Source organism: Malaclemys terrapin, chromosome 12 (assembly GCF_027887155.1).
Source record: "Malaclemys terrapin pileata isolate rMalTer1 chromosome 12, rMalTer1.hap1, whole genome shotgun sequence".
Lineage (NCBI taxonomy): Eukaryota > Metazoa > Chordata > Testudines > Emydidae > Malaclemys > Malaclemys terrapin.
Window position 1 is genome coordinate 1,044,988 of NC_071516.1, and position 24,822 is coordinate 1,069,809.

General features: G+C 60.2%; 1 protein-coding gene across 2 annotated transcripts; it reads right to left on the reverse strand.

The window, feature by feature from the left end:
- Window positions 1-2,160: 2,160 nt before the first annotated feature.
- On the reverse strand, window positions 2,161-24,224 carry LOC128846423 (balbiani ring protein 3-like). Of its 2 annotated transcripts, XM_054045515.1 has the most exons (21): window positions 24,131-24,224; window positions 20,921-21,067; window positions 19,665-19,805; window positions 17,575-17,805; window positions 16,449-16,607; window positions 15,653-15,796; window positions 14,028-14,195; window positions 13,554-13,697; window positions 12,418-12,561; window positions 10,725-10,868; window positions 9,912-10,058; window positions 8,850-8,981; window positions 8,215-8,358; window positions 7,202-7,348; window positions 6,493-6,642; window positions 6,065-6,211; window positions 5,843-5,974; window positions 4,810-4,938; window positions 4,124-4,261; window positions 2,773-2,913; window positions 2,161-2,335 (listed from the first exon to the last, which is right to left on the reverse strand). In XM_054045515.1, the coding sequence occupies exons 1-21, from the start codon at window positions 24,192-24,194 to the stop codon at window positions 2,325-2,327; spliced, it is 2,904 nt and encodes a 967-aa protein (XP_053901490.1). In that variant the 5' UTR covers window positions 24,195-24,224; the 3' UTR covers window positions 2,161-2,324. The 2 variants fall into 2 exon arrangements, with proteins under 2 accessions (XP_053901490.1, XP_053901491.1); XM_054045516.1 differs by lacking the exon at window positions 5,843-5,974.
- Window positions 24,225-24,822: the final 598 nt, after the last annotated feature.

Sequence of the window (24,822 nt, forward strand, 5' to 3'; positions counted from 1 at the left end):
CCCCGGGCGGGGTCTGGTGCCTCATCACTGAAATAGCACTAGCAAGTATTTCTAGAGGTGCAGGGGCATTATCACCCCAGGACGCTCAGCTCCAGCCGAAAAACTCTCCCTGGAAAGGGTTACTGCAAGTACACAGCCATGCCTGTCACCAAGCCCCCACCCCTCACACCCCACCAGAACTGGCCAGGGAGCAGCCAGGAGACCCTACCCCAGTAGAAGAAGAGTTGATGTGTTCTAAATCGGGGCATCACCCACATAGGGCTCTTATAGTAGCAAACAAAGACGCTGCCAAATTCACAGTTCAGGACACCAACACCAAGCCCCAGCCCCAACCAACCTGAGCACAGCCTCAGGAGATGAGTTTAAAGGCTCTGGCTCCACCCCTCCCCTGGGAGAGTCCACTCAGACAGGTTGGTGGAACCAGCTTGCCAGGCAATGGAAATGAGAAAATCAAATCAATCCCCCCTTCCCCCAGGTTGCAGGTCTGTTCTGCTTCGACCCACAAAGAATCCAGCCCATTCTGGGCCTGGCCTCTCATTAGCAGGGCAGACAGCCATGCACACAAAGCCAGAGCTCCCCTTCTGGACCCAAATGGACTCTTCTGCCCTGTGATTGGTGAGGCTGGGGAAACAAACCCTATAAATACAGGTGGGTTTCCCTTCCCCTACTGCTGGGGTTTGTTGCTGTGTGGGAGGAGCTGCTTGCCGGGCCCAACTCCTTTGACTGTTGCTAGGATGTGTCTGGGGCTCCCGGGACAGGGTCTAGTAGCAGCTCTGGGGGATTTGCTGGCAGGAAGGGAGGCCTGAGCCCAGGGCTCAGGAGAACTGGGTGGTTCTAACATATGGGCCAAAGTGAGGTCTCTGCTGGGCTTTAGAAGGGGCTTGGGAACACATGGAAACGGCTCATCCCTGGAGTTTGGGTTCTGCACAGGGCAACCACGTCAGCTGTGCCATTCTGTGCCTGGCCTGAAACATGTCCCCAGTTCTGTCCCTTCGCTGATCTCCCTGCCTGTCCCCCCTTCCAGGGCTCGCTCCCAGGCTGGAGCGTAGCTCAGCCCTGCTAGGCCAGGGGCACGCTGCTGGGGTTCGGTTTTGTGATGCTCAGGGGTTGGGGTTTCACAGTTGTGAGCTGGGATCCTATCCCAATGGCAAGTAAAACCACCACAGCCTCCTCAAGCACCCGGGAGGCAACTAATCCCAGCCTAGAGAGCCTGGGAGATGGCCAGGCGATGGGCTGGGGGTGTGGTGGGAGTGCAGACCCCCTAGCAGGGGCAGTGATGTGGGGAGAACAAGGGCAGCTTTTCAGAAGATTTCTGGTGGGGGGCACGGAGAGCATCGCCTGTCCCACAGAGCAACATGAGAAGAATGAGGCAATTATTGCTTTCCTAACGATTGTCTCCCTAGTCGGGTGGGGGAGCAAAGAGATAATGGAGCCTACAGCCCTAGTTAAGTCTGAAGGGGACAATTGCCCCCCTTGCCCATAGCAACTGATGTCCCTGGAGGACACCCCCTTTGTCCTTCGACTGCTGCTGGGTTGTTGTAGGGCGGCTGAGTGCTGCTGCCTGGCCTGACGCTTCCAGGGGAGCTCAAGACTCAGGGGGCCCATGGGCAGCCCCCAGCACAGGCCCGTTGCCTTTGTTTGGTTACTTGGGCTCGGTCGGTTTTATAACCGAGGCGGCTCAGCTCTGACACCGCCTGGCGCCCGAGCTGGGGAGCCGAGGGGACAAGGACGAGGAGCGGGAAGCAGAGCTGGAGCAGAGCTACAGTGTGTGCCTGGGTTCTGGGGGGAGAGCGCTCTGCTCCCCCCCCACCCGGCTACGGGGGCTCTCTGGAGCCCCAGTGCAGCGGGATGGGAGGCGCTCGGGAGGTGGGACTTGGGGGCAGAGCCAGCGAGTGGCTTGAGTTCAGTCTGAATAAGGGGGCAGGACTCATCCCGGGGCGCCGTTTTCCCTCAGCTCAGCAGGGCTGGGCTGGCGCTGGGTCTCAGGAGCCGTGTCTCCGCCCCCGGGGCTGGCGTCGGGCCTGCAGGTGGCTCCGCTCTGTGGTTCCAGCAAGGCGGATTTGAGGAAATCTGGCACCTTCTCAGCTGCGCCCAGAGGGACCCGCCGGGCGGGCTCGTGGCTGGAAAGCCCAGCTCGGCAGGGAACACAGGACTCAGGCCTGGCGCCGGCACTCGCTTTATTGCTGGGGAGTCTGTCGTGGTCTGGAGGTTACATGGGCAGAGCAGGCGGGAGGGGGCCGGGCCAGCGAGGGGGTTCAAACGATGGGCTGTCCCGTGATAAAGGTGTGGCTTCCTTTCAGCTCCTGCAGCGCTGGGCCCGCTCGTTATACAGCATCTGAAACGCAAACAAGCTCAGTGCTCACAGCAGGGGCGGGCTACGGGACACGTTTCTCCAAGCTTTGGGCACAGACTTACCCCTTTCCCTGCCCCACGTTCTGCTGAACACCCCACTTCCCATAGGCTCCTGGGGACCCTGTCCCAGCCCCATTCCAGCTCTGGCGGGGACCCACGTGTTGGGGGAGCATCAGGCTCCGCACCACCCTCTGCCCAGTTTCCCTGTCCCATAGGAAAGCTGGGAAGCGGCCAGGTACCCGGATCCTGCCCTGGTGAAGCAGGGCCTGGTGCCCCTAGATAGGAGTGAGGCCGGTGCAGCGATCTGTGCCAGTAGCCGGGGGCGGCACACCCCTCCCAACGGGCCCGGTGCAGCCAGAGCCGTGAGCGCTCGCTTGGCCCTACACCCCCGTGCGCAGTGATTGGTTGCATGACTGGTACCTTCCTCTGGGTCTATGCAGCGCATGGCACACGTCCTAAAGCAGCACTTCTTCCTCCCAGGGCACCCGCCGTCACTGTCACACTCCGGGGGGGCTGCGTGTTGACACTTTGCTGGGTCCGGTGGGCAGGTCCCAGGCTTCTCTGCAGCAGGAGGAGACCAGAGGGCCTTGTACAGGGGTGTGCTAGGGAGCCAGTGGGCCCAGTCGCGTGGTAGCACCCACGGATCCCAGCACCCGGGGGTTGGTTAGGATCTGGCTGGGGACCCTGACTGCCCAGAGCCATGTTCTGATTGGCTGGCTGGGCCTTGCTGAGGCCGTCACACCCTGGTGCCAGCTCCCAGCGGAGCCAGGACGGGCCCTCTGCATCCTGGGCGCATTGTGGTAGGCAATGGGGAACAAGGGGCAGCCAGGGCTGGGATGGGGAGAAGCAGCTGGAGGAGGGAGTCCAGTAACATTGCAAACTGCCCCTCCTGCCCCCAGGTGCCAAGCACCCCCCCCAGCCGCAGATTGGGTCCCTCCAGCTACTCTCTAGGGCACAGTAACTCCAGCCACAGGGGATGCAGGAGAAGGGGAAGGGGTTGATTAGCCACAGGCTGATGCAGGATGGGGGTCGGGTGGGAGAAGGTCCCAGCTGGCAGGAGACTTTCACCCTAAGAGGGAGGGGGTTAAGCTGTGAGAACTCTGCCAGGTTGGGGAAGGCCAGTGGTGACCCCTGTCATGGCCTGAGCTGCAGGATGGATGGGGGTGTGCATGGGAGCACCCAGGGGTGGCTCACTGCTAGGCTCCCTCAGCTGCTTCCTGACGGGAGACGCACCCTCAAAGGGCTTCTGCTGCCGCTGGAGAAGCCACCTGTCTGCGTGGCACCTGGACTCCTCCAGACGGGGTGAGCTGGCTCATGGCTGGAGCTCCCCCTCCGAGCTGTAGAGTGTCTGTGTCCATAAAACCCCGACAGGCCCCCCAAATCCTGCTGACTTCTCACTGCAGATCTCCGAAGGATCCGCCCAGACCCCGCCCGTGACGCTGGGAGGATCCATGGCTGCCCGCTGGTGGCACGGCAGGCCCACAAACGCCGCGGCAAAGAGGCGAGATGCCAGCGGACCCAGCTGTCTGTGCTGGGCAGGGCCGGTCTTACCCAGCCTCCCAGCCCTTGTTCTCCTCACAGAAAAGCTCTTGGTGCATGCAGCGGGGAGGGAAGGAGGAATAATGTCACAATGTCTGGTGGTGGCACCGAGAGGCCAGGGCCCTGTGGTGCTGGGTGCTGGCCACACACGGGCCCTCCCCCAAGAGCCCAGAGTCCGCGTGTGGGGCAGGGCTCAGCTCTGGAGACGCTAATGCTGAGGGACTAAATTTACCTGCAGAGATCAGGGACATGCAGACGTGACCACACCCATTACTGCAGCACTTCTTCCCCCTGGGACACTCCTCGTCCTCCTGGCATCGCTCCACACAAAGGCCTTTCCCTTGGGGCTTTGGACACAGGCCAGGTCTCCCTGGAACATAGAACAGCCCCAGGACATGGGCTCAGCCTCCAGCCCTTGGCATCTGGAGCTGGGAGCTCCCCATGGTGGGCAGGGCCGGCTCCAGGCAAGCAGGTGCTTGGGGCGGCCAAGGGGAAAGGGCAGCACGTCGGGCTCTTCGGCGGCGGGTCCCTGGGTCCCTCTCAGAGGGACGGACCTGCTGCCAAAGTGCCACCGAAGAAGAAAGCGGCACGGTGGAGCTACTGCTGAATTGCCGCTGATCACGACTGTGGCCTTTTTTTTTTTTTTTTTTCCGCCGCTTGGGGCGGCAAAACCCCTGGAGCCGGCCCTGCCCGTGGGAAGAGGGCTCAGGAAGGAGAGAAGCAGTTTGAGTAGAAACTCTGAGCTCCTGGGCCTGGGGGGCAGCGGGATCACCCAGGGCTGGTTACTGGGGCTGGGGTCCTGCCCCTTCCCTGAGTGACCCCGACCTCTCCTCCCTGCTCGGCTAGGGGCACATCCCTGGGCCCTGCATGGATGGGAGTGCCTGCATCTGGGGCAGGGCTGACCTCGCCCGAGCTCACCTCCGGTGATTGCCGTCATGCAGACGTGGCCACACCCATTGCTGCAGCACTTCTGTCCCCTGGGACACTCCACATCAGCAAAGCACAATTCCACGCACGGCCCAAAGCCCAGGGGCCTCGGGCAGACGCCTGCAACACAGAGCGGCCACGTGCCCATGAGACACCTGGCCTGCTGGAGCCTAGCGACTCCATGTGGGAACAGGGGACCTGAAGGAATTGGCCCAACCAGGGTGATGGAAGGCCCCAGAGTGCTGCCCTCTGGGTGCCCAGAGACTCTTGAAGGGGCCCTTCCACTTCAAAGCCCCAGGCCTTATCTTCAAAGTGCTCAGGGCCTGGGCCCTGCACGTCCAACCAAGCCTAGAGTGCTGGGAAGAGGCTGGGATGGAGCCCCCCCCAGGAGGGTAAAGCTCATCTGGGCAGGAGACAGAACTGCCTTGGGGCTGGCCCCAGACTGGAACAAGCTCCTGCAGGAGCGAGGGGCCACCCCAAACCTCCCCCATGCATGGGGCGCTGCTCTGACCAGCCTTCTCCAGGATAAACACACAGCAGCCCCAAACGACCAGAATAAATGAGCAACAACAACACGGCCAGCACAGACCGTTCCCTGCCCAGGGAGCAATCCAGCCACGGGACTGATGTCAGGCACAGCGCCTCCCGCACTCCAGGCACGAGGGCAGGACAGAACCTGGCTGGGACAGAGCTCGACCCAAGCAGGAACGAGGGTCCTGGCCAGGAAGAAACACCCCTGCCAGCTTCGGCAGAGACGCTGACGTCTGGGCCCTGGGAGAGGCGGGCTCGGTCAGTGCTGACGTGCAGGGCAGGGCCTGACGCTGAGGGCTAGACCTTCACATCAGCCCTGCACGGCCTGTGAGCAGTGACTGCAGAGGGAAGCTTCCCTTGCCCATGCACAGCGATACCAACTCTCCTTTCCCTGGCATGGGGCCCCGCCCGAGCGGTGCCCCTTTGCATGCTGGTCCGTGGCCTGTGCAGGCCCAAACTCCATGCTGCCCCCAGGCTCTAGGTCTAGCCTGACCTCGGGAGACTTCCTGGCAGACACGGCCACAGCCACTGCTTCTGCATCTTTGTCCTTTGGGACACTCCTCGTCAGCCCTGCACTCGTCCACGCAGGGGCCCGTGGTGCCGTCCCCAGACTTGTCCTCGCTCTCTGTAAGACAGCAGGGGGCCCGGACGCCTGATCACAGGGGTGCGCAGAGCCCAGGGAAGCCCAGGGCCGGGGAAGGGAGCGTGCCCGTACCTGTGCGCACGGCCACACACTCCCGGCGGCACCCCGTCTCGCAGCACTTCTCGTGTCTCTCGCACACGTGGTCGTCCAGGCACTGGTTTGACCGGCGCTGCGTCGGGTCGCTGCAGGCCTTTGCCCTGGGACAGGCACCGGGATGCTCTGGGGAGCGGGAGGGGATGAGAGAGGGACAATGAACCCCTCCGTGGCAGGCAGGGGACCCTCCATATCCGCCTGTAATGAGAACTGCCCATGGGGGAGGGTCCCCACCAGACTCTCAGCCCCCTCCAGCCCAAGCTCACTCCTGGCTCCTGCACCCCCATCCACCCTCTCTCTTCTGCCCTGCCCTGGCATAGGGCCCTTTCTCTCCCTGGGCTGCCAGTCTGCCCCGGACGAATGGGGCTGGTCCCTCTGGGGGGTGTCACTGCAGCCTAGCTGGTTACCTTTGTAGTGGGGGCCGCAGTGCATGGCACAGCCGGCGAAGCAGCACTTCTCCTGCCTGGGGCAATCCCGGTCATGAGCGCAGGTGTCCTCCTCGTTGCACGGCACCAGTGTTTGCCAGGGCTTCTGCGCTGGGCACGCGCCAGGTTTCTCTGACGAGAGGGGGGGAGAAGGGCAGGTTTGGAGGCTGCTGGATAGAGGGTGTCACAGTGGGGACCCACCACACCCTCCTTAGGGCGATGGCACAGCCAGCCAGGCCATCCTCCTGCACCCTCTGGCCTCTTGGAGCTGCACTGGGGGGTTCTTAGTGCTGCCTCTGCTGGTACCTGGCTCTCCAGCCTCGCCCTGGAGTCCAGAGGGGGCTGCAGCTCCCCTCCCCACCACCCAGGGCTGCCCAAAGCCTGGGGAACGGCTGCTTAGCAGACGTCTCCACACCTTGCGCCGGGCACCCCTGTGCTGGAGCGGGGGCTCCTGGCCCATCGGCGCACTGGAGCACAGGCAGCACCTGGCGTGGGGGCGGGGAGGTCTCCAGCTGCCCTCGGCCTCCCTCGCACACAGCCGCTGGCCATCACAGCACAGAGCATTAACCCTTTGCGTTAACCCTTTTCTGCTGGGGATGCACCGGCGGGGCAAGGGGGCTCCAATGGATGCTCACGGGGGTGACAGCCTCATGCTGGAGTGAGGGGAGCCCAGCCCTGCTGCTCTAATTACCTCTCTCCGGGGCCTGGCATGTCCGGCCACACCCACTGTCACAGCACTTCTGGTCCCCTGCACACTCCTTGTCCTCTGCGCACGAGGACTTGCACGAGGGGGAATCGGACGTTGTCCCGTCTGTCAGGGGGCAGATGCCGGGCTTCTCTGCAAAGCAGAAGGCAGAGGAGTGAGGGGGCTCACAGGGGTCTGTGTGACGGGACGAGCACCCTCCCCACCAGATCCACTGGCTCTCCTGGTGCGCTGCTGATCTATGCCTAGGTCACTGAGCCCCACCGCTGAGACGGCCGCTCCCCTCTGACTCGTCACTGGTCGGTCTGTTGTGACGTCACACTCCCGACTGACTCGTTACTGGTCGGTCTGTCGTGATGTCACGTTCCCCTCTGACTCATCACTGGTCGGTCTGTCGTGATGTCACACTCCCCTCTGACTCGTCACTGGTCGGTCTGTCGTGATGTCACACTCCCCTCTGACTCGTCACTGGTCAGCCTGTCGTGATGTCACGCTCCCAACTGACTCATCACTGGTCGGTCTGTCGTGATGTCACGCTCCCGACTGACTCGTCACTGGTCGGTCTGTCGTGATGTCACGCTCCCCTCTGACTCGTCACTGGTCGGTCTGTCGTGATGTCACGCTCCCCTCTGACTTGTCACTGGTCGGTCTGTCGTGATGTCACACTCCCCTCTGACTCGTCACTGGTCGGTCTGTCATGATGTCACAGTCACGGGGTGACTTGTTTTTGCAGGCTGAGCCCTGGGATCCCTGAGCCCTGTATCTCTGCACAGATATGGTGGCTCCGGGGCCCTATGCCTGGGAGCTTGTCAGAGAGCCTTGGGCACATGCCAGGCTGGCATATCCCAGACACCCCAACAAACCCGCAGGGACTGGCTCTGCTCTGTCTCTCCCCTGTAGCAGTAGCTGGGGCTTCCTTCAGGACCAGCGTCTCACTGCCCTGCTGGGAGGCCACAGACGCCCCCCGGCCTTGCCCAGGTGCAACCTGAACCATCTCCTACCTTCAGAAGGGGCCAAGCACTCGTGGTCGCAGCCGCGCAGGCAGCACTTCTGGGCCCCGGGGCACTCGCCGTCCCCTTGGCATCTGGCGTCGCAGTCATAGCTGAAGTAGAGCCCGTTGCGCACGGGGCAGAATCCAGGCTTCCCTGCGCAGACAGAGGCCGGGGCAGTCACGGAGCTGGCAAGAGGGAGGCCAAGGCAAGGCCAGGGGATGAGGGAGGGGTCTGAGCCCACCGGGGAAGGGAGCGTCGCTGGCCCAAGCCGCCTGTGATCAGGTGGAGGGCTGGGCGCTAAGAGCCGGGTGCTGCCGACGTGGGGAGTGTGGGATGCTGGCTTTCTAGAAGTCTATAATATAGAACTAAACTATTGTTGTATGTAATGTAAATAAGGTTTTAAAAATGTTTAAGAAGCTTCATTTAAAATGAAATAAAATGCAGAGCCCCCGGACCGGTGGCCAGGTCCTGGGCAGTGTGAGTGCCACTGAAAATCTGCTCGCGTACCGCCTTCGGCACCCGTGCCATAGGTTGCCTACCCCCACTCTAGCCCCTGTTCCTGTCCACCCCCTGCGCGGTCCTGTCAGTGTGTTCCCAGCGCAAGCAGTCGCTGCCATTCCCTCAGCACGGGCACGGAAACTCACCACTGCCCTGCGCTGGGCACGCCTGGCGGCACCGATGGCTGCAGCACCTCTCTGCTCCCGGGCAGTCCTGGTCACTGTAGCATCTCTGCCCACCATGCCCCTCGGGGGTGGCTGGGCCAGATGTGGGGGTCCCTGTTACACAGAATGGCGCCATGGCAGTGAGACCTCGGCTGGGCCCAGAGCCGCACCAGCTGTAGCCTCACAACTCCATGGGGAAGGGGGTGTCCCGAGGGAACCAGGACGGACCAGGACTGAAGAAGGACCCTGGTGCCTGTCCCGTTCCGCTAGCTCCGTGCGCCGTTCATCACACTTAGCCCCCTCCCTGCCCAGCGTTATCCTTTCCCTTCTCTCAGCTCCATGCCCCGTAATGCCAGGTAATGATGGGCAAAGCCAGGATCTCCCTGCCCCTGGGTGCTGCCCGCCCCATTCTAAAACCCCTGCAGCTCCCTGGAGTGACCCTCTTCACCAACCAGGAAGGGAGCTGCCGTTCCCCAGAGTCCAGTTCTGCCCCCCAGAAGGCGACTGGCCGAAGGCTGGGGCTGTGGGCAGCATTAGTACCAAACCGATGGGGGCGAGGGATGGTCACAGCTCGGATTCCTGCTGCCACTGGCACAGCGTGGGGTTTACCTTCGCCCTGCGCAGGGCACTCTGCGCGGCACCGATGGCTGCAGCACATCTCTGCTCCCGGGCTGACAAAAGACCCTGCTCTCTCCTCCATCCAGCCTCTGCCCTTGAGTTCCAGCTGTTCCCCACTCCCTGCACTGAGACCTTTTCGTTCCCAGGACTGTATCTTAGGAAGAAAAGGCCCGGTTGCCTCTGTTCTCAGCCCCCCGCATAGGCACCCCACCCTCCCCATATGCTGTCAGAGGTCCCTGCTCACTGCCTGTCCCACTAGTCCCTCACTGCTCCGCCTCCTGGTGCCCTTGCCCCCCCACACATAAAGGTCCCGGGCTCCAAAGGATCCCAGCCCCTGAACCGGGAAACGGCCCTCGAGCCATCGGCCCCTGGGAGGGAGTGACGGGGTGCACCTGGAGAAGCCCACACAGGCACATTCTGTCTCACCTGCTGTGGGGGAGGGCGGTGCACAGACGTAGCTGGAGCCCATCCTGCAGCACTTGTCTCTCTTGTGGCAGTCGCTGTCCTGCTGGCACAGCGTCAGGGGAGGCCCCTCGTCTCTGATTTTAAATGCTGGGCAAAGCCCCGGTTTCTCTGGAACACAGGCCGGGCGCATGGCGGTGAGGCCCTGCCCAGTCACAGAGCTGCCCCAGCCCAGTCCCAGCGACTCCATGCGGGAATGGGGCGGCAGGCGGGGGGATCCTTGGGGAAATGGGCCGGGCCAGGCCTGAAGGGTGGCCCAGAACCAGTCCCCTGGCCTGCTGCATTGACACCTTCCCTGGCCTCTCCTTGCCCTTTGCACTCTCAGAGGTCGCCCCTCTCTGTCCTTTGACCCATGCCTGGCTTGGGTCCTGGCACGTCCAGTCCTCTCCCCCAGGCCCTGCCCTCAGCAGCCAGTCCCCTCTCGGCCTCAGCTCATGTGCCCTCCTTGCAGCCAGCGCTCCTGCCCTGTCTATCCTCACTCTGCTCCATCTTGGCCCCCAGTCCCAGCTCTCTAGGCCCACGTCCTCTGCCCCCTCACCCCCAGCACTCTGTGCCCCACACCCCATCTCCGGCCCCTGGGACTGAGCTCCCTGTGGGAACGATGGCCCGAGTCTGAGCCGCTGGCTGGGGAGTGGGGATCATTCAGGGCGTGGTTCTGCGGTGGGTCCTGGCCCTTCCCTGCATGTCCCGGATGCCTCTCACCTGCTCAGCAGTGAGTCTAGGGAGCCTTGCCTGTGGGGCCGGGCTCAGCGCGTTCAGAGAGGGCAGCAGACTCACCTTTCTGAGGGGCGAGGCAGGTGCGGCCACAGCCGAGGGGGCAGCACTTGGCGGTTCCTCTGCAATCGCTGTCCTGGGCGCAGGGGGATAGACAGGGCTCCTCGCTGGCCCCCGGGCCTCTGGCTGGGCACACGCCAGGTTTCACTGAGAGAGAGCAGCCAAAGGGTGAGACACACAGTGCGCTGGGAAGGGAGGGGCTGGAGAAATCAGTGCCCACCTCCCTCAGAGATCCATCCTGCGCCCTCTGCCCTGGCCTGTCCCTCTGCTGGGAGCAGGGCTGCCCAGGACAGCGGAGTCCTAGCAGGGTAACCAGCCCGGGCAGCTCAGGAGCAAACCGTCTGCAAATGGCTGCGCACATGCGGATCAGCTCCCGCCAGCACCCCCGGCTGGACATCACAGAGTGGGAGGCCAGGGTGACAGATAGAAAGCGTCAAAGTTCGGGACAGAGGGTGGAGGGTAATAGGCGCCTATATAAGAAAAAGGCCTGAATATTGGGACTGTCCCGATGTGACGAAGTGGAAATGTTTTTGATGTGTTCTTTGAATACTGAGGGGGGAGTATTGGCCTGGGAAGGTTGCAGGGGAGTTTGGCTGGGACTGTCTACATTGGGGGTGGGAGACTTTCCTTGGGGGAGGAGACCTGAGCACGTAACATGAGAACCTGGGGGGGGTTGGAGGCCAGGTGACACCTCTGCCCAGGAAACTGGACAAAGGTTGGGGGAGGAGCCGGGGGGAGGCTGAGGGAGACACTGGAGGGAGTTTCAGTTTGGAGCTGGCTGGGAAAATGGAGGGGAGCCCAGATGGGGCTGTGGCCTCCCTGCCCTCCCCCCCCCCCCGATGGACCTAACGGGGGGCATCTTGTTGTCTGTACCTGCAAGGCCTGTTTTGGACTGTGCTCCTGTCATCTAAATAAACCTTCTGTGTTACTGGCTGGCTGAGAGTCATAGTGAATCGCAGGAAGCCGGGGATGCAGGGCCTGGTCTCCCCCCACTCCGTGACACCCTATAAAATGGTCGCCCTAGAGGAGGCTTGCTGGGGATGGGGCACACGTTGCCAAGATGTTAAAAGGAGGCTTCCCTGGGCCATGCCACCTCTGTGTGCACCGCAGGCCAAGCCCCAGCAGTAAGCGAGTCCCCAAGTGCCCAGTGGTCTCGGTCTATGGCTAGGGACCCACCGCTCACTGCAGACAGGCGGACGTGCTGGGAAGGGGCAGAGATGAGCCAGAGAGAACGCGTCTGCGGCTGGAGGCCGCCCTGCAGGGAGCAACTGCAGAAACTCCATCTGTTTAGTTTCTCCAGAAGGTTGAGGTGACTCGGTCACGGTCTGCAGCTGTCTGCATGGAGAGGGAGCTGAGAGCAGTGGCTGGGAGCTGGGGCCCCACATGTCCAGGCTAGAAGCAAGGAGCAGGGAGGGAACTGCTCCCCTAGAGGGGTGGTGGGTTCTGTCACCTGGGTGTTAGCTCAAGTCTGAACGTCTCTTTCTACAAGGTCTGCTCTAGCTCCACCAGGAGCTCTGGGCTGGGTGCAGGGTCTCTGGCTGTGCTGGGCAGATGGGTCCCTACAAGTCTGGGGCACAGCGGGGCCAGCTGAATGTCCCCTGGACACAGCGGGTTCAAAATCCACCCGTGGATCTGAATGTGCCTTTCTAAGGACTGATCCACGACAGGCCCTGCACGAGGATCCGCTGCCTCTCACCGAGAAGTTTCACCGCCATGCAGGCCAGGCCACAGCCGTTGCTGCAGCACTTCTGGGCGCCCGGGCAGTCGCTGTCAGAACGGCATCTCTCATCACAGGCACCGACGGCTCCTCCTGGTAATGCCGGGCAGACTCCAGGCCTCACTGCAACACCCAATAGCCACACGGAGTCAGACCCGGCCCGCTCACTGAAGTGCAGGGGAGGAGTGGGGGAGGAAGGAAGGTAGACCCCACACCCGCTGTCCCCTTGTGCCCTTAGCCCCTGCACCAGCGCTCTTTGTGGAGAGAAGGCCCCATGTCCATGTTAAAAATCTGCCAGTCTTAGAGTCTCTGAGGCCAGCCGGGAGTTGGCATCATTCAGGGCAGGTTTATGGGACTGGGCTTCTGGCTCCTGACTGAGCGAGCCCTGGGCCCGGCCCCTGCTCAGGCAGGCGGCCGTCAGCCCCTGTGGAGATCGGTACTCGGCTCATCCCGGGATCAGCGTAGAATCAAATGAAGTAAAAATCTTAAATGAATCAAACTGTACCATAGAATCTCTATGGATAGTAATTCCATGCTCGAATAATAAGCATGTAGCAGTAGGGATATATTACCAACCACCTGACCTGGATGGTGATAGTGACTGTGAAATGCTCAGGGAGATTAGAAAAACTATTAAAATAAAAACCTCAATGCCGGGCAGACTCCGGGCCTCACTGCGATATACAGTCACGGGGCATCAGACCCTGGGCCTGCAGCCCTGGGTGGCGATAGGGGCGTCCCTGCGGGAAATGGGCCGACCTGGCCCTGGCCTAGCCCAACCCCTGCCCCTGCTTGGTCTTGGCCTCTCGCATGTCCACCTGCCTCGGGGACAGGGAGCACCTCGGGAAGGAGAGTCCCAGCAACCTGCCCCCTCCCCCGCCAGCTCCCCACTCCCTTGCACGGAGCACAGTCCCAGTGCCCTGGCTCCATATCCGGGGTGTGACTCCCCCGGAGGCCGGGGAGAACCGTGTGGCCCTCACCACCCTGCTGGCCACCCCAGGAGAGTGCTCAGCGAGAGTCCAGCCTGCCCTCCCTGGGAGCTGGGGGCGCTCGGGGGTGCATGCGTTGAGGGAAACCCCTGTGAGCCCCCCTCCCCAGCAGCAAGCAGCTCTCACCTTCTGGGGTCACTGAGGTGCACTCAGAGCCGCAGCCGTTCCCACAGCACTTTTGGGAACCCGGGCAGTCGTCGTCGCGGCGGCATTTCTCGTCACAGGCACCAGCCTGTCCCTGTGCGACGGCTGGGCACTCGCCGGGCTTCTCTGGGGCACAGAACAGTCACGCGGGCGGCTGAGACGCCCACACGCAGGCAACGCCTCCCAGCTCCATGGGGGAGTGAGCCAGGGCCCCGTCTCCCCCCTACATCGGCCCCCTCTCTCCTCTTCATCTCCCCGCCCTGGGCCCTGCTCCAGCTCTTGGCCTCACCTCCGCTTCCAACTCCAGCCCAGACTCCAGGGCCTGAGCCCCTCTCGCCCCCCAGGACCCACTGACTCCAGTGAGCAGGGCCCTGCCAGGGGTGTCCCTGGTATCCTGGGGCAGGGGCGCAGAGCCCCCCCAGGCAGAGCCAGCTGCGTGGGAATGTTCTCCCTTACCGTGGCCTGCGCAGGCCTGGACACACTCGGCTTTTGTCCTAAAGTTGTTGGCGTTTCCCCTGCAGCCGCGGTACAAGAACTGCTCGCACCTCTGGGCGGTGGCATTGTAGAAGTACCGGAAGGAGTAGACGTCGCAGAGACCCACTTGGACTGGCAGCTGGCAGATATCTGAGGGCCCAGAACAGACCCTTTGTGGGACAGCCCGAGAGATGTCCACAGGGCAGGAGCCTCTAGGGCGCTAGAGTGGGGCTGCCAACTTTCGACTCCCACAAAACTGAACACCCTTGCCCTGCCCCTGCCCATGCCCATGCCCCACCTCCAAGACCCCGCCAATTCCCGGCCAATGGGAGCTGTGGAGCTGGCGTTTGGGGCGGGGGCAGTGTGCGGAGCCCCCTGACTGCCCCTACACATAGGAGCTGAAGGGGGGACATGCCGCTGCTTCCGGGAGCCGCCCGGAGCCAAGACCGGCAGGGAGCCTGCCTTAGCCCTGCTGCACCGCCGACCAGACTTTTAATGGCCCGGTGCTGACCAGGCAACCCTCCACCACAGGAATTCGGAGTATTCCAGAGACCCAGACCGAGAGCCTTTCTCCAGGCACCTCGAATGCCTCAGTAGGGTTTAACGGTGCCTGGGGGAGAGTGTCCCTGCTCCAGGGCTGCCACCAGATGCTGGCAGGGTGCACAAGGCCGGCACAGGCCCCTGGGCTGTCGTTTCTGAGCGGCTTCCCAGACGGGGCGAACTGCCAAAGCTCTCACTCCCCCTCACCTCTCCTCTCTGGGTGGGACCCCTGGGGCTGGGATCCCCTGCAGCTTCTCCTCACGGACCCAGCTGCGGGGCCTTTCCTTCATGCCAGTGCCTCCTTGGACGTGCCCCCCCCAGCCCTCGGCCCCCTGCCCAGGCTGCCCCGTCTGTGCCGCAGAAGCGAGGGGTTAAACATGAGCCTGGCACTGGGGAAGGTCTGAGCTGGGCTGCCTGCCTTGGGGGCTAAGCATCGCCAGCCCGCCCCAGAGGGTCAGGGCTGCGGGGGAGAGGTTGGGGTTCAACGCTGCTGGGCCTAGCGTCTGCCGTCCTTCCGCAGACCCCAAACCCGCCGAGCCGCTGTCCAGTGGCCTCGCTCTTTCCCAGGTGTTGTCCTAAGTCTCGCCCCAAAACGGCAAAGGGCGGGTCTGTGGCAGCGGCAATCCCCTGGCCAGGGCCTCTGGGTCGCCTCCTGCTGCGGGCTGGGGGCTCTGCAGCCTGGGGCAGGGCAGCACTGCAGCCTCGGTGTTGTCCTGGGGTCCTGTTTCCTGCCCCTCTCTGCTCAGCCCGTCTCCCCCCCGGCTCTGGCCCTGTCTCCCCCCTCGCCAGCCCTGCCTGCACCCACGGACACTGCCCCCCTCCGCTCTCAGCCATTGTCCCGAGCACCTGCCACCTCTTGGCCCCCGGCTGAGAGCTCCTGGTGGACAGAGCGTCCCACCCAGAGCAGCAACTTCTAGCCCAGCCTCCGCTGAGACTCTGAGCCCCGGGGCCTGGGGAAGTCAGGATCTCTCAGAGCAGGTCTGGGGGTGGAGTCCTCAGGGTGGCTGGGGGCCCCTGGCTGCGAGCACAGGGCTCTGTACTTGGCTGCCTCGGTCAGGACACGTTACCCTGCACGGGCTCCAGGCAGCCGGCCCCACAGCTCAGGAGGCAGCATTTCTCGCTTCCCAGGCAGTCCCTGTCCTCGGAGCAGCGGAAAAAGCAGGGATCAAAGCTGCCCTCTGGGGCCTCAGCTGGGCAGATGCCGGGTTTCTCTGGAACACAAGGGGTCACAGGGCAGAGATGTGAGATGGGGGGTGGGCAGATGACATCCCCATGGGAGGAAAGAGAACTACGTGCCCTCACCCCTTGCCCTGGCTGCCCCCTGCCTTCACCCCCCTGCCCTTGGTGCTCTCAGCCCCCTGCCTTAACCCTGTGCCCAAGCTCCTCTCGCCCCAATTTCAGCCCAGCACTCATTCTCCCTGCCTTCCCTCTACCCTAATCCATGCCCACTTTGTGCCACCCTCAACCAATTTGCTGCCAATGGCTGAGGCAGTGCAGCAGGCAATGCAGGCCAGTGCCCTTTGCCTGCCAGGGTTTGCAGCCAGGGCAGGTCGTTAACCGCAGGCTCTTCCCCAGGTCTTTGGGGCACCCCCAGGGATAAAAGAGCTGCTCTCAGTAGAGGTGCCCGAAGACGGGGGCATTGGAGGGCAGGATGCGGATCCCTGTGCTACACAGTGGAATGAGCCCGGTGCTGGATGGGGAGAGAGGCAATTTGTGGGGATTTGTTTGGGGCTGGGCGCAGCCGAGGGTGCCACCGTTTGCCCTCACCCAGTGAACCGGGAGGGGGGGGGGGTTTGCCCCAGTAACTCTGTGCCTAGCTCTTGTGCTGACACCACGAGTGGCGCCGCCCGCCGTCTCTGGTACCTTCCTCCGGGTCCACGCAGCGGAACCGACACATGTTGTAGCAGCACTTCTGCCGTCCCCGGCAGTCGCTGTCATTGAGGCACAGAGGGGGCTCTGTGTAGAGACACTTGATGAGGTTGGGTGGGCAGGTGCCACGTTTCCTTGGCATCCCAGGCTTCCCTGCAACAAAAATGGGGCCCTAGGAACAACTGCCAGGGGGTGACAGAACCCCCCCCCCCCGCTGAGTTTCCTGTACTAGTGGCAATAACACCATGTTGGTCGTACGTGGCGCTCAGCTAGCCCCAGGCACCCATCGCTCGTTTCTCTGGTGGAGACACTGAGGCACTTTCCTTCCGAAAGAGCCGCATGCAAACGACCAGCTACGTGCATCACCGAGGATCTGCACCCGCCACTGCCGCCGCGATCCTGGCACTGGCGGGCACCAAGCAGGCAGGCTGGTGTGCAGCCATCTCTGCACACACCAGCTCCTGCAAATGCACAGCCCGAGGGGACGGTCTAAGCGAGTCTGGTAGTGAATGTCAGCTCCTAACGCAGCCCCCGCTCTCACGCCAGTCGCCTTGGCTAATTACCGCCTAGTTACAGTGACCCCTCGCACAGCAGGAGAGAGCTTTCAGGTCTAGGCTCAAGAAATAACCCTGGGCCCTTGTTCCCAGCACACAGGAAGTGCCAGCGAGCTCAGAACACCCCCCCAGCTAGTGCAGGTGCCTGCTGGGCTAACAAGGCTGCAGTCCAGAGGCGCTGTTAAAAACGGTCTGTAAAGCACAGGTCTCCCTCCGCCCGTTACTAGGGTTGCCAATTTTGGTTGGACGTATTCCTGGAGGTTTCACCACAGGACATAATCTGTAGTTAAAGATTAATTTTGAATTCCTGGAGACTCCTGGACAATCCTGGAGGGTTGGCAACCTGACACGTTACTGACGGACGGTGGTGGCTGCACCCAGCACTGGCTGCAGGGCTGTGCTGCTCCTGAGCTGTCCCAGTCACTGCGGCACCGCCCCTCCCAGGGCTGGAAGGGCCCAGCTTCACTGCAGAAGGGCAGGGACTCTCCAGGGCGTGGGGAGATTGGGTGAGAAATGGGCCAACCCCCCCGCCTCCCCGTGCACTCAGAGTCCTGGCCCCTCTTCACCTGGAACACTGCCTCCCTCTGGAGTCTGTTTGGTCCAGTCCCAGCCCTCTCCGGACTGGGCAGGCGGCGGGGTGGTGCTGAGGGCACCTGCTTGTGGGGGGACACAGTCAAGGGCACAGCCGGTGAAGCAGCATTTCTGTTCCGCAGGGCAGCTCCTGTCGGTATCACACTTGTTGTTGCAAGGAGCAAATGATTGCAGCACTTTCCTCTTGGGACAAACACCAGGGGAGGCTGGAAAAGAGTCAGAGTCCAGTGTAACCGAGTCAGCGAACGGGCAGGGCCTTCCTCACCCTGGCCTGAGAAGCATCTAGGGGTTGTCGGCTGCCGGGGGGAAAGCCCTGGCCAGGCCGGCTCAGGTGCAGAATGGTGTGACTGTGTGGGAGATGCTTGGCTCCCAGAAGCTGCTGGTGCGGAGGCTTGTTCCTTGTTGGTTCTAATCAAACCGCCCTGGCTGGGGAGCTGCAGGATTTTGGACCCAGATAAGGACTGGGGTCATACTGACCCATCTCCTGCATGACAGTGCTCAGCGGATTGCAAAAGCCTCCGTTAATCGCTATCAGCCCAGGCCAAGGGCCTCCCCCGCTGGGCATTTTGCCTGGCTAGGCAGCTCCTTGGGTTCTGCTGCCCAAGGCCCAGGCTGTAGAACTAATGAATGAAATTGTTTTTAATTGTTCACTTTATTAATGTAACTTCATAAGTAAAGTTTTATGAATGAAACAATATTCATTCATAAAACCGGTTACCCCAATAACTGGCTAATTAACAATTAAGATGCTTGTTAAGAGCCATAGCTGTTCAGTCAGCTGCCTTTGTAAGTTTCACTATCAATCCAATTCCTGCTTAAATCACTGAGACTTGCACTGTTTCAGTATTGGAACTTCTGTTCACCATTTATTACACTTGCCTACAGTGTAACTTCTGTTCACTGTTTGCCATCCATTATACTTGTCTATATTGTAACTTCTGTTCACTGTTTGCCATATTGTAATTCAAACCCCATTTTAAAACGCTTACTCCATTTTGTAAGGGCTTGCTGCAACCTTCATTTTTGCAAACCCTGCTGTAATCTTATTAGTTTAGTTTAGATGTGTGAATGAGGTATGTATGGATGATGGAATCAACCTCCAGCCCCAGCCTGTCCTGATTAAATAGAGTTCAAACACCAATGGCTGAAGATGCAGACAAGAGCCCTAACAAAGTAAGAAGAATCCACCCTAAAAAGAAAAGGTACAATAGAAGGAAGATCAAAGCCCGGTCCCAGGCTGAAAGTCATGTCTGCAATTGACGGGTGATCAATCACCAAACCTGAAGGCAGCGTGACACAGCAAGACCTATAGACTCTGGATTCAAACTAAAGCCTACAAAAAGGATGGGTGAGATGGAAAACTTTGGAGGAGGGTAACATTCTGCTGCCAACATGGAAGGGCTTCGGTGCATGCCCAACAGAGACCCAGCTCGTCCTTGTGCCCGGCTTTCCTGGCCAGTTACCGCCACAAGCTACGAACCAAGCTGCAAACTCAAGCAGGACTGATAACTACGCAGCAGCTGCAGAACATCTGATGGATGTGTGTGTGTGTGTGTGTGTGTGTATATAGGTATTAGGTATAATGGTATAATGTGTGTGTATAAGGATTAAGATATTAGTTATTGGTCATAAATCAAATTGTTATCATAATAAATGTGGCATCTTTATATTTGCGCTATTCTGCAAAAAGGCTTTTCTCACTCCTCCCTGCAGTGGAGCCCTGGGGGTGGTTAGCAGGCCGGGAGGAGGGGCGAGGGAGCAATTTCCAGAGGGTTCAGGCACACAGCTGCAAGGCCAGGTCATGTCACAATGACCATGTTTTCACATGCAAATTGGGTCAGTGGGTTGGCAAACGTGCCTGATTTGCCACATGAGTGGCCAGCTGCCGTGACTGAATGCACGAACGCGGCACACAGCTGTAAGTGCGAAATGTCCACGTTATCATGACCTCACTGGTTTGGAAATCCAGCCTGTGCACCAGGCTGATGCAGGGACCGTGCTAGGCCCAGAGAAAAGGGCCATGGTGCCTGCCGCTAGCCCCCTGAGTTACTTTGCAGCATTTTACCTGGCTCAGCTTTGGTGCATTTTCTGTGGCAGCCGATAACGCAGCACTTCTCGTCCATGGAGCACTGCGCGTCGTCAGAGCAGCTCACAAGACAGATGGTGACCAGGCCAGGGTCTGGCTTGGGACAATACCCAGGGTGCACTGGGAAAGAAGGGAAAAGCACAGGGAATTTGTCAAGCCATGTGTACTTACGGCCCAGTTCTGGGGTGTGGATCGCTCGGTCAAATAGGCAAGGCCTGGCAGGTATATGGCAATGCAATGCCCTTCTGTGGAACTGCCGATCTCCCTAGAGCGCCTGTCACTTTGCTGCTAAGGAAGAGTTCCTGGTGTGTGTGATATGTTCACTGGAGCAGCCGGAGCGGCTACAGAATGAGCACCAGGTGCAGTGTGAAAATGTAGCACACCTGTGTGAGTAACCACAGCCGTTCTAACGGGCATGGTGATGTCGTGAACAGACACAACAGAGCACAGCAACTCCCAAGGGCGGGAAGGAGGGGGCCTGAAGTCCAGGGAAGCTGTGGCCTGTATCAGAAGAGATGCTGTTCCCAGACTGGATGGGTTCCCCCACTCTCCTTCCTGCAGGGTGTGCTGACACAGATTCTGCAGAAGCAGAAGTCTGCCCCTTGGCTAGCATAGCTTGGACACGTCTCCCTTTGCCTCCCCTGCAGAGGCTGGGAGGGAGCTGGGGACTGTGAGCCAGGAGATGAGGCAATGACTACATTGCATCATAGGGAGCGGGTTATTGTGACCAAACGGCCAGAGCCAGAACCCCGCACGTCACTTTTCAGCTGGCAGGACACAGTGTCAGGCTCCCCCCACGCCTCGTGGCAGGAGCTGCTGTAGTCTGGGGGCTCTGGCACAGCCCCGGTGAGGGCATCGCAGGGTGGGCCTGGCTCTGGCTGATGGTGGGCAGCCGTTTCTCCTAGAGCCCTGAGGATCTCTGTTCCCAGCGCCCTGGTGCAGGGCTCATGGCCTCACTCCCCACAGAGCCCCCTTTAGTACAGCTCAGCAGCGCCTTCCTGACCCCTGCAGCAGTCAGCATATGCCCTGAAGCCTGAGAGCTGATCACCCTAATCTTAACAGGTGGTAGCGCCATCCAAGCAGAGAATTCCACCGGCCGCTACGCCTCTGTGCAGAGACCCCCTTGTGACGGTGCTAGAGCTGCCTTTTGTCTTGTCAGCCCCCCCACCTTGTGCTTTATTCTGGGACGGGGTTGAAGAGACTCTCCCGCCCGCCCGTAGGGGATCAGCCAGTACCTGAATCTGGGAGGACGCAGACTCTCCTGTCGCCTTCGCTGCAGCATTTCTCGCTCCCTGGGCAGGACTCGTCCGAGAGACAGTAGGCCTGAGGGGGGCGTGCGGGCCCCTTCATTTCGGCCGGACACTCACCGTCCTTAGCTGTGGCTGTGCAAGAGATAAGAGCCCATGTCACTTGGAGGAGACAGTCACAGAGCCAGAGAATCTCAGGGCTGGAAGGGACCTCAGGAGGTATCTAGTCCAACCCCCTGCTCAAAGCAGGACCAACCCCAACTAAATCATCCCAGCCAGGGCTTTATCAAGCCTGATCTTAAAAACCTCTAAGGATGGAGATTCCACCACCTCCCTAGGGAACCCATTCCAGTGCTTCACCACCCTCCTAGTGAAATAGTTTTTCCTAATATCCAACCTAGACCTCCCCCACTGCAACTTGAGACCACTGCTCCTTGTTCTATCATCTGTCGCCACTGAGAACAGCCGAGCTCCATCCTCTTTGGAACCCCACTTCAGGTAGTTGAAAGCAGCTATCAAATCCCCCCTCACTCTTCTCTTCTGGAGACTAAACAATCCCAGTTCCCTCAGCCTCTCCTCGTAAGTCATGTGCTCCAGCCCTCTAATCATTTTTGTTGCTCTCTGCCAGACTCTTTCCAATTTTTCCACATCCTTCTTGTAGTGGGGGGCCCAAAACTGGACACAATACTCCAGATGAGGCCTCACCAGTGCCGACTATAGGGGAATGATCACGTCCCTCGATCTGCTGGCAATGCCCCTACTTATGCAACCAATATGCTATTAGCCTTCTTGGCGACAAGGGCACACTGTTGACTCATATCCAGCTTCTCGTCCACCGTAACCCCTAGGTCCTTTTCTGCAGAATTGCTGCCTGGCCACTCGGTCCCTAGTCTGTAACAGTGCATGGGATTCTCCATCCTAAGTGCAGAACTCTGCACTTGTCCTTGTTGAACCTTGTTCTGCAGGGAATGCCCTGCTGGGAGGGGAGCAGCTGTCCTTGCTGCGCTCTCCCAACCCAGCCTGGAAATGCAGGGTCCCGGCCTGATCCTCGAGGCCAAGTGCCCGAAGCTGAGGGCTCTTGCAGGAGAGGACTGTCATTACCCCAAGAGAAGGGAGGCACAGCACGAAGCTGCAGGGAGTTGCTGTAAGGTTTAGACGGGTGAATATTTATTAACTATTCTAAAGCCCCCCATCATGTCCATGCCTCAGCCCATTAACCCAGCCCGTCCCGGGCCTGCGCCGCGGGGAGCCGCAGCAGAGCAGAACGTGCTTCTGTTGCAGTTGTGTGACTGGGCTGCTGTGCGTCAGTTGCTCCTAGCCTGGGGCGATGTGCCCGTCGAAGGCAAACAGCCTGCAGTGAAAGGCCAGCGTTGCCTCTCCCAGGGTCGAGCGGAGATGTTCAGCGTTCACCCCAGTGCCTGTGGGTCCCCCTGGGGTTTTGCCACAGAAGAACCTGCTGCCTGGCTGAGGTCTGACGCGCGCGGGAGATGGAAGGGCCCGATCATGCTCCCCCAACATCAGGGGCAGCAGAACCCGGCCCCTCATCTGGGGCGCTGCCTCTGACTCTCGCGCTGGGCGAAGGATGGAGCTTTCGGTTCAGTGGCCAAGACACACACACAAATGGTCATTTCCGGTGGAGCAAAACCTTCACTTTCCAAGTGGCTTTTACCTTTATTTTTGTTAAATGGAGCTACATTTGAAACAAAATGTCTCAACTTTGTGACCTCAGCCAATTTCATTAGCTCACTCCTGCTTTCTGTGCCAAGGTCACCAATCAAACTATCAAATAAGATTGGTCCCAAGACTGCTCCTAGAAGAGCTCCACCAAGAACCTCCCTCCAGCCCGGCCCTCCCCCTTCCAGCACAACCCCTTTCGGGGTCATCTCCCCTATCCTCAGCTCCTCACCCACACCACAGTTCTTGTGCTAATCCCATCTTCTCCACTTTAACTAGCTGCATCCTGTCAGATGCTTTACTGACGTCCTGCTTCTAGAGAATCAGTTCTCTTATCAAAGAAAGACACCAGGTTAGTCAGGCACAATCTGCCGTTGGTAAACCCCTGGAGCATTTTATCCCATTTTCCATTTACCTCCCCGTCTTTATTCTTTCCTTCACAATTTGTTCGAAGCCCTTATGTTCTACAGAGGTCAGGCTAAAGGGGCTGTATTTTCCAGGATCACTTTTTCCCCCTTTCTTAAATACAGCCATTATCTTGGCTATTCTCCGGTCACACGGTACCACCCCCGATTTGATAGACGTATTAGGAGTCTTGCTACCAGGCTCCGGGCAGCATTCTGGGCTGGGGATTGTCTGGCTTTCTAGTCCCTGTCTCACCTGGAGAGTGCGGAGAGAGACCAGATTGGCCAGAGACTCCTTTTGCAGCAGGAGTTGCAGGCCGGACAGCTAGTTTGTTGTCCATTTGAGGGCCAGCACCGGTTACAGAGCAGAGGCTTTGCAGCCACCTTTAGTCGTTTCATGTTGGAGACGTTAGCTTGGCTGAGTCTGAAATCCACTGCTGTTTAGTCAATTCTTTCCCTCTGAAACCCAGAAGAGCCTGTTCCCCGGTGCAGCTGGGCTGGGAAAGCCGGGCTGGCAGCTGGAGTGTGGACAGAGCTCCCGTGTTTACAGCATTGTGCTGGTCCCTGCTCTGAGAAGGGGGTGAAGCCAGGTGGCAAAAATGTCTGTGCCTCTTAAAAACCAGCCTTACCAGATTGAACTGGCGCAGTGCCACCCAGAGCTGACAGCAGCTGTCAGCATGGCCAGTCCTGGGGGTGGGCGGCTCGGGACTGAGGTGTTCAAACCCTGGCCTCGCTCGTCCACCTGCAACTTACAGATATAAATACCTGTGTGCGCTTGCATGGCCATGCACTGGGGCTGCGTACTGCACGTGCTGAGTGTGCTCCGGGCAGATCTTACAGCATGCATGGCCTGGTCCCTGGGCAAGGGCCCATCCGGAAAGGCAGCCCTGTAAGCAGGGTGGATTTCCATGGGCAGCATGTGGCGGATCCTCCTCTGAGCCCACGTCAGCGCCACGCAGGGCTAGGACTATGGAGCTCCTCGTTACCCAGCCATCGAAGGCCAAGCCGCTGCTGGGTTCTAGATACCCCAGCGCCATGGCTTGCATCACACCATGACGGCACACTGCTCTTTCCCCCACCCTGGCTGCCCTGGGCCAGAGGAACAAGGCAAACCACTCACCGCGTTTCTCGGCGTTCCCCAGGGTGAGGAGCCCCAGGAGGAGGAAGATGGTACCTGCCTTCATGGTGCTGTCAGGGGCTATCTCTGAGCACTCAGGCTGAGCTAGGGGGGATTTAAACCCTGCATGGGTGGGGCGGGGCCAGCAGGGGGAAGGGCTGGCTTCCACCTGGTGACCTATGGCATCCTGCCAGAGGCCAGCTCCCAGCCAGTGCCAAGCCTGGGAGAAGCACAAACACAGGAGGGGAGTTCGCAGAAGCCTGAGCTGGACGCCCTGCCAGGTTGTGTCAGCTGGGTGCATGTCAGCCTGACTATCTGCAGCCGGGGTCTGCCCATGTGTCCTGGGTCAGGCGCAGGTCTCAGGCAGCCTTTCTTTGCCTGAATCCCCTCCGCTCTCATGCCAAACATCTCTCTACCCCATTTCTGCTCCAGCCCCATTGCTCTCCCTTGCGCGGCTCGGGAACGATAAGGATTTGGGTTATACTCTGACATGCCGTGTGCTAGTCCACGGGGACACCAAGCTGGTGGGCTCCCTGCACTGCTGTATTATATTGTCTCTGTTTGCTTGGGGTTCAGTGAATATAGAAAATCGTCAATAAACAGAATTGAAACAAAGACCAAAGCGATCTGGGGCCCTTTAACGTGACAGCTGAGAAGCGTAATGTTAGCGGCCAGGCCTGAAGGGCCTTGGAGGA

Excerpts from the sequence above, each read along its gene's own strand:
- LOC128846423 (XM_054045515.1), bottom strand. The coding sequence starts at position 24,194 with ATGAAGGCAGGTACCATCTTCCTCCTCCTGGGGCTCCTCACCCTGGGG. Across the intron at positions 21,068-24,130 it reads GGGGAACGCCGAGAAACGCG|CCACAGCTAAGGACGGTGAG; the intron begins GTGAGTGGTTTG and ends TCTCTTGCACAG. Across the intron at positions 8,982-9,911 it reads ACCGCCCTCCCCCACAGCAG|GGACCCCCACATCTGGCCCA; the intron begins GTGAGACAGAAT and ends TCTGTGTAACAG.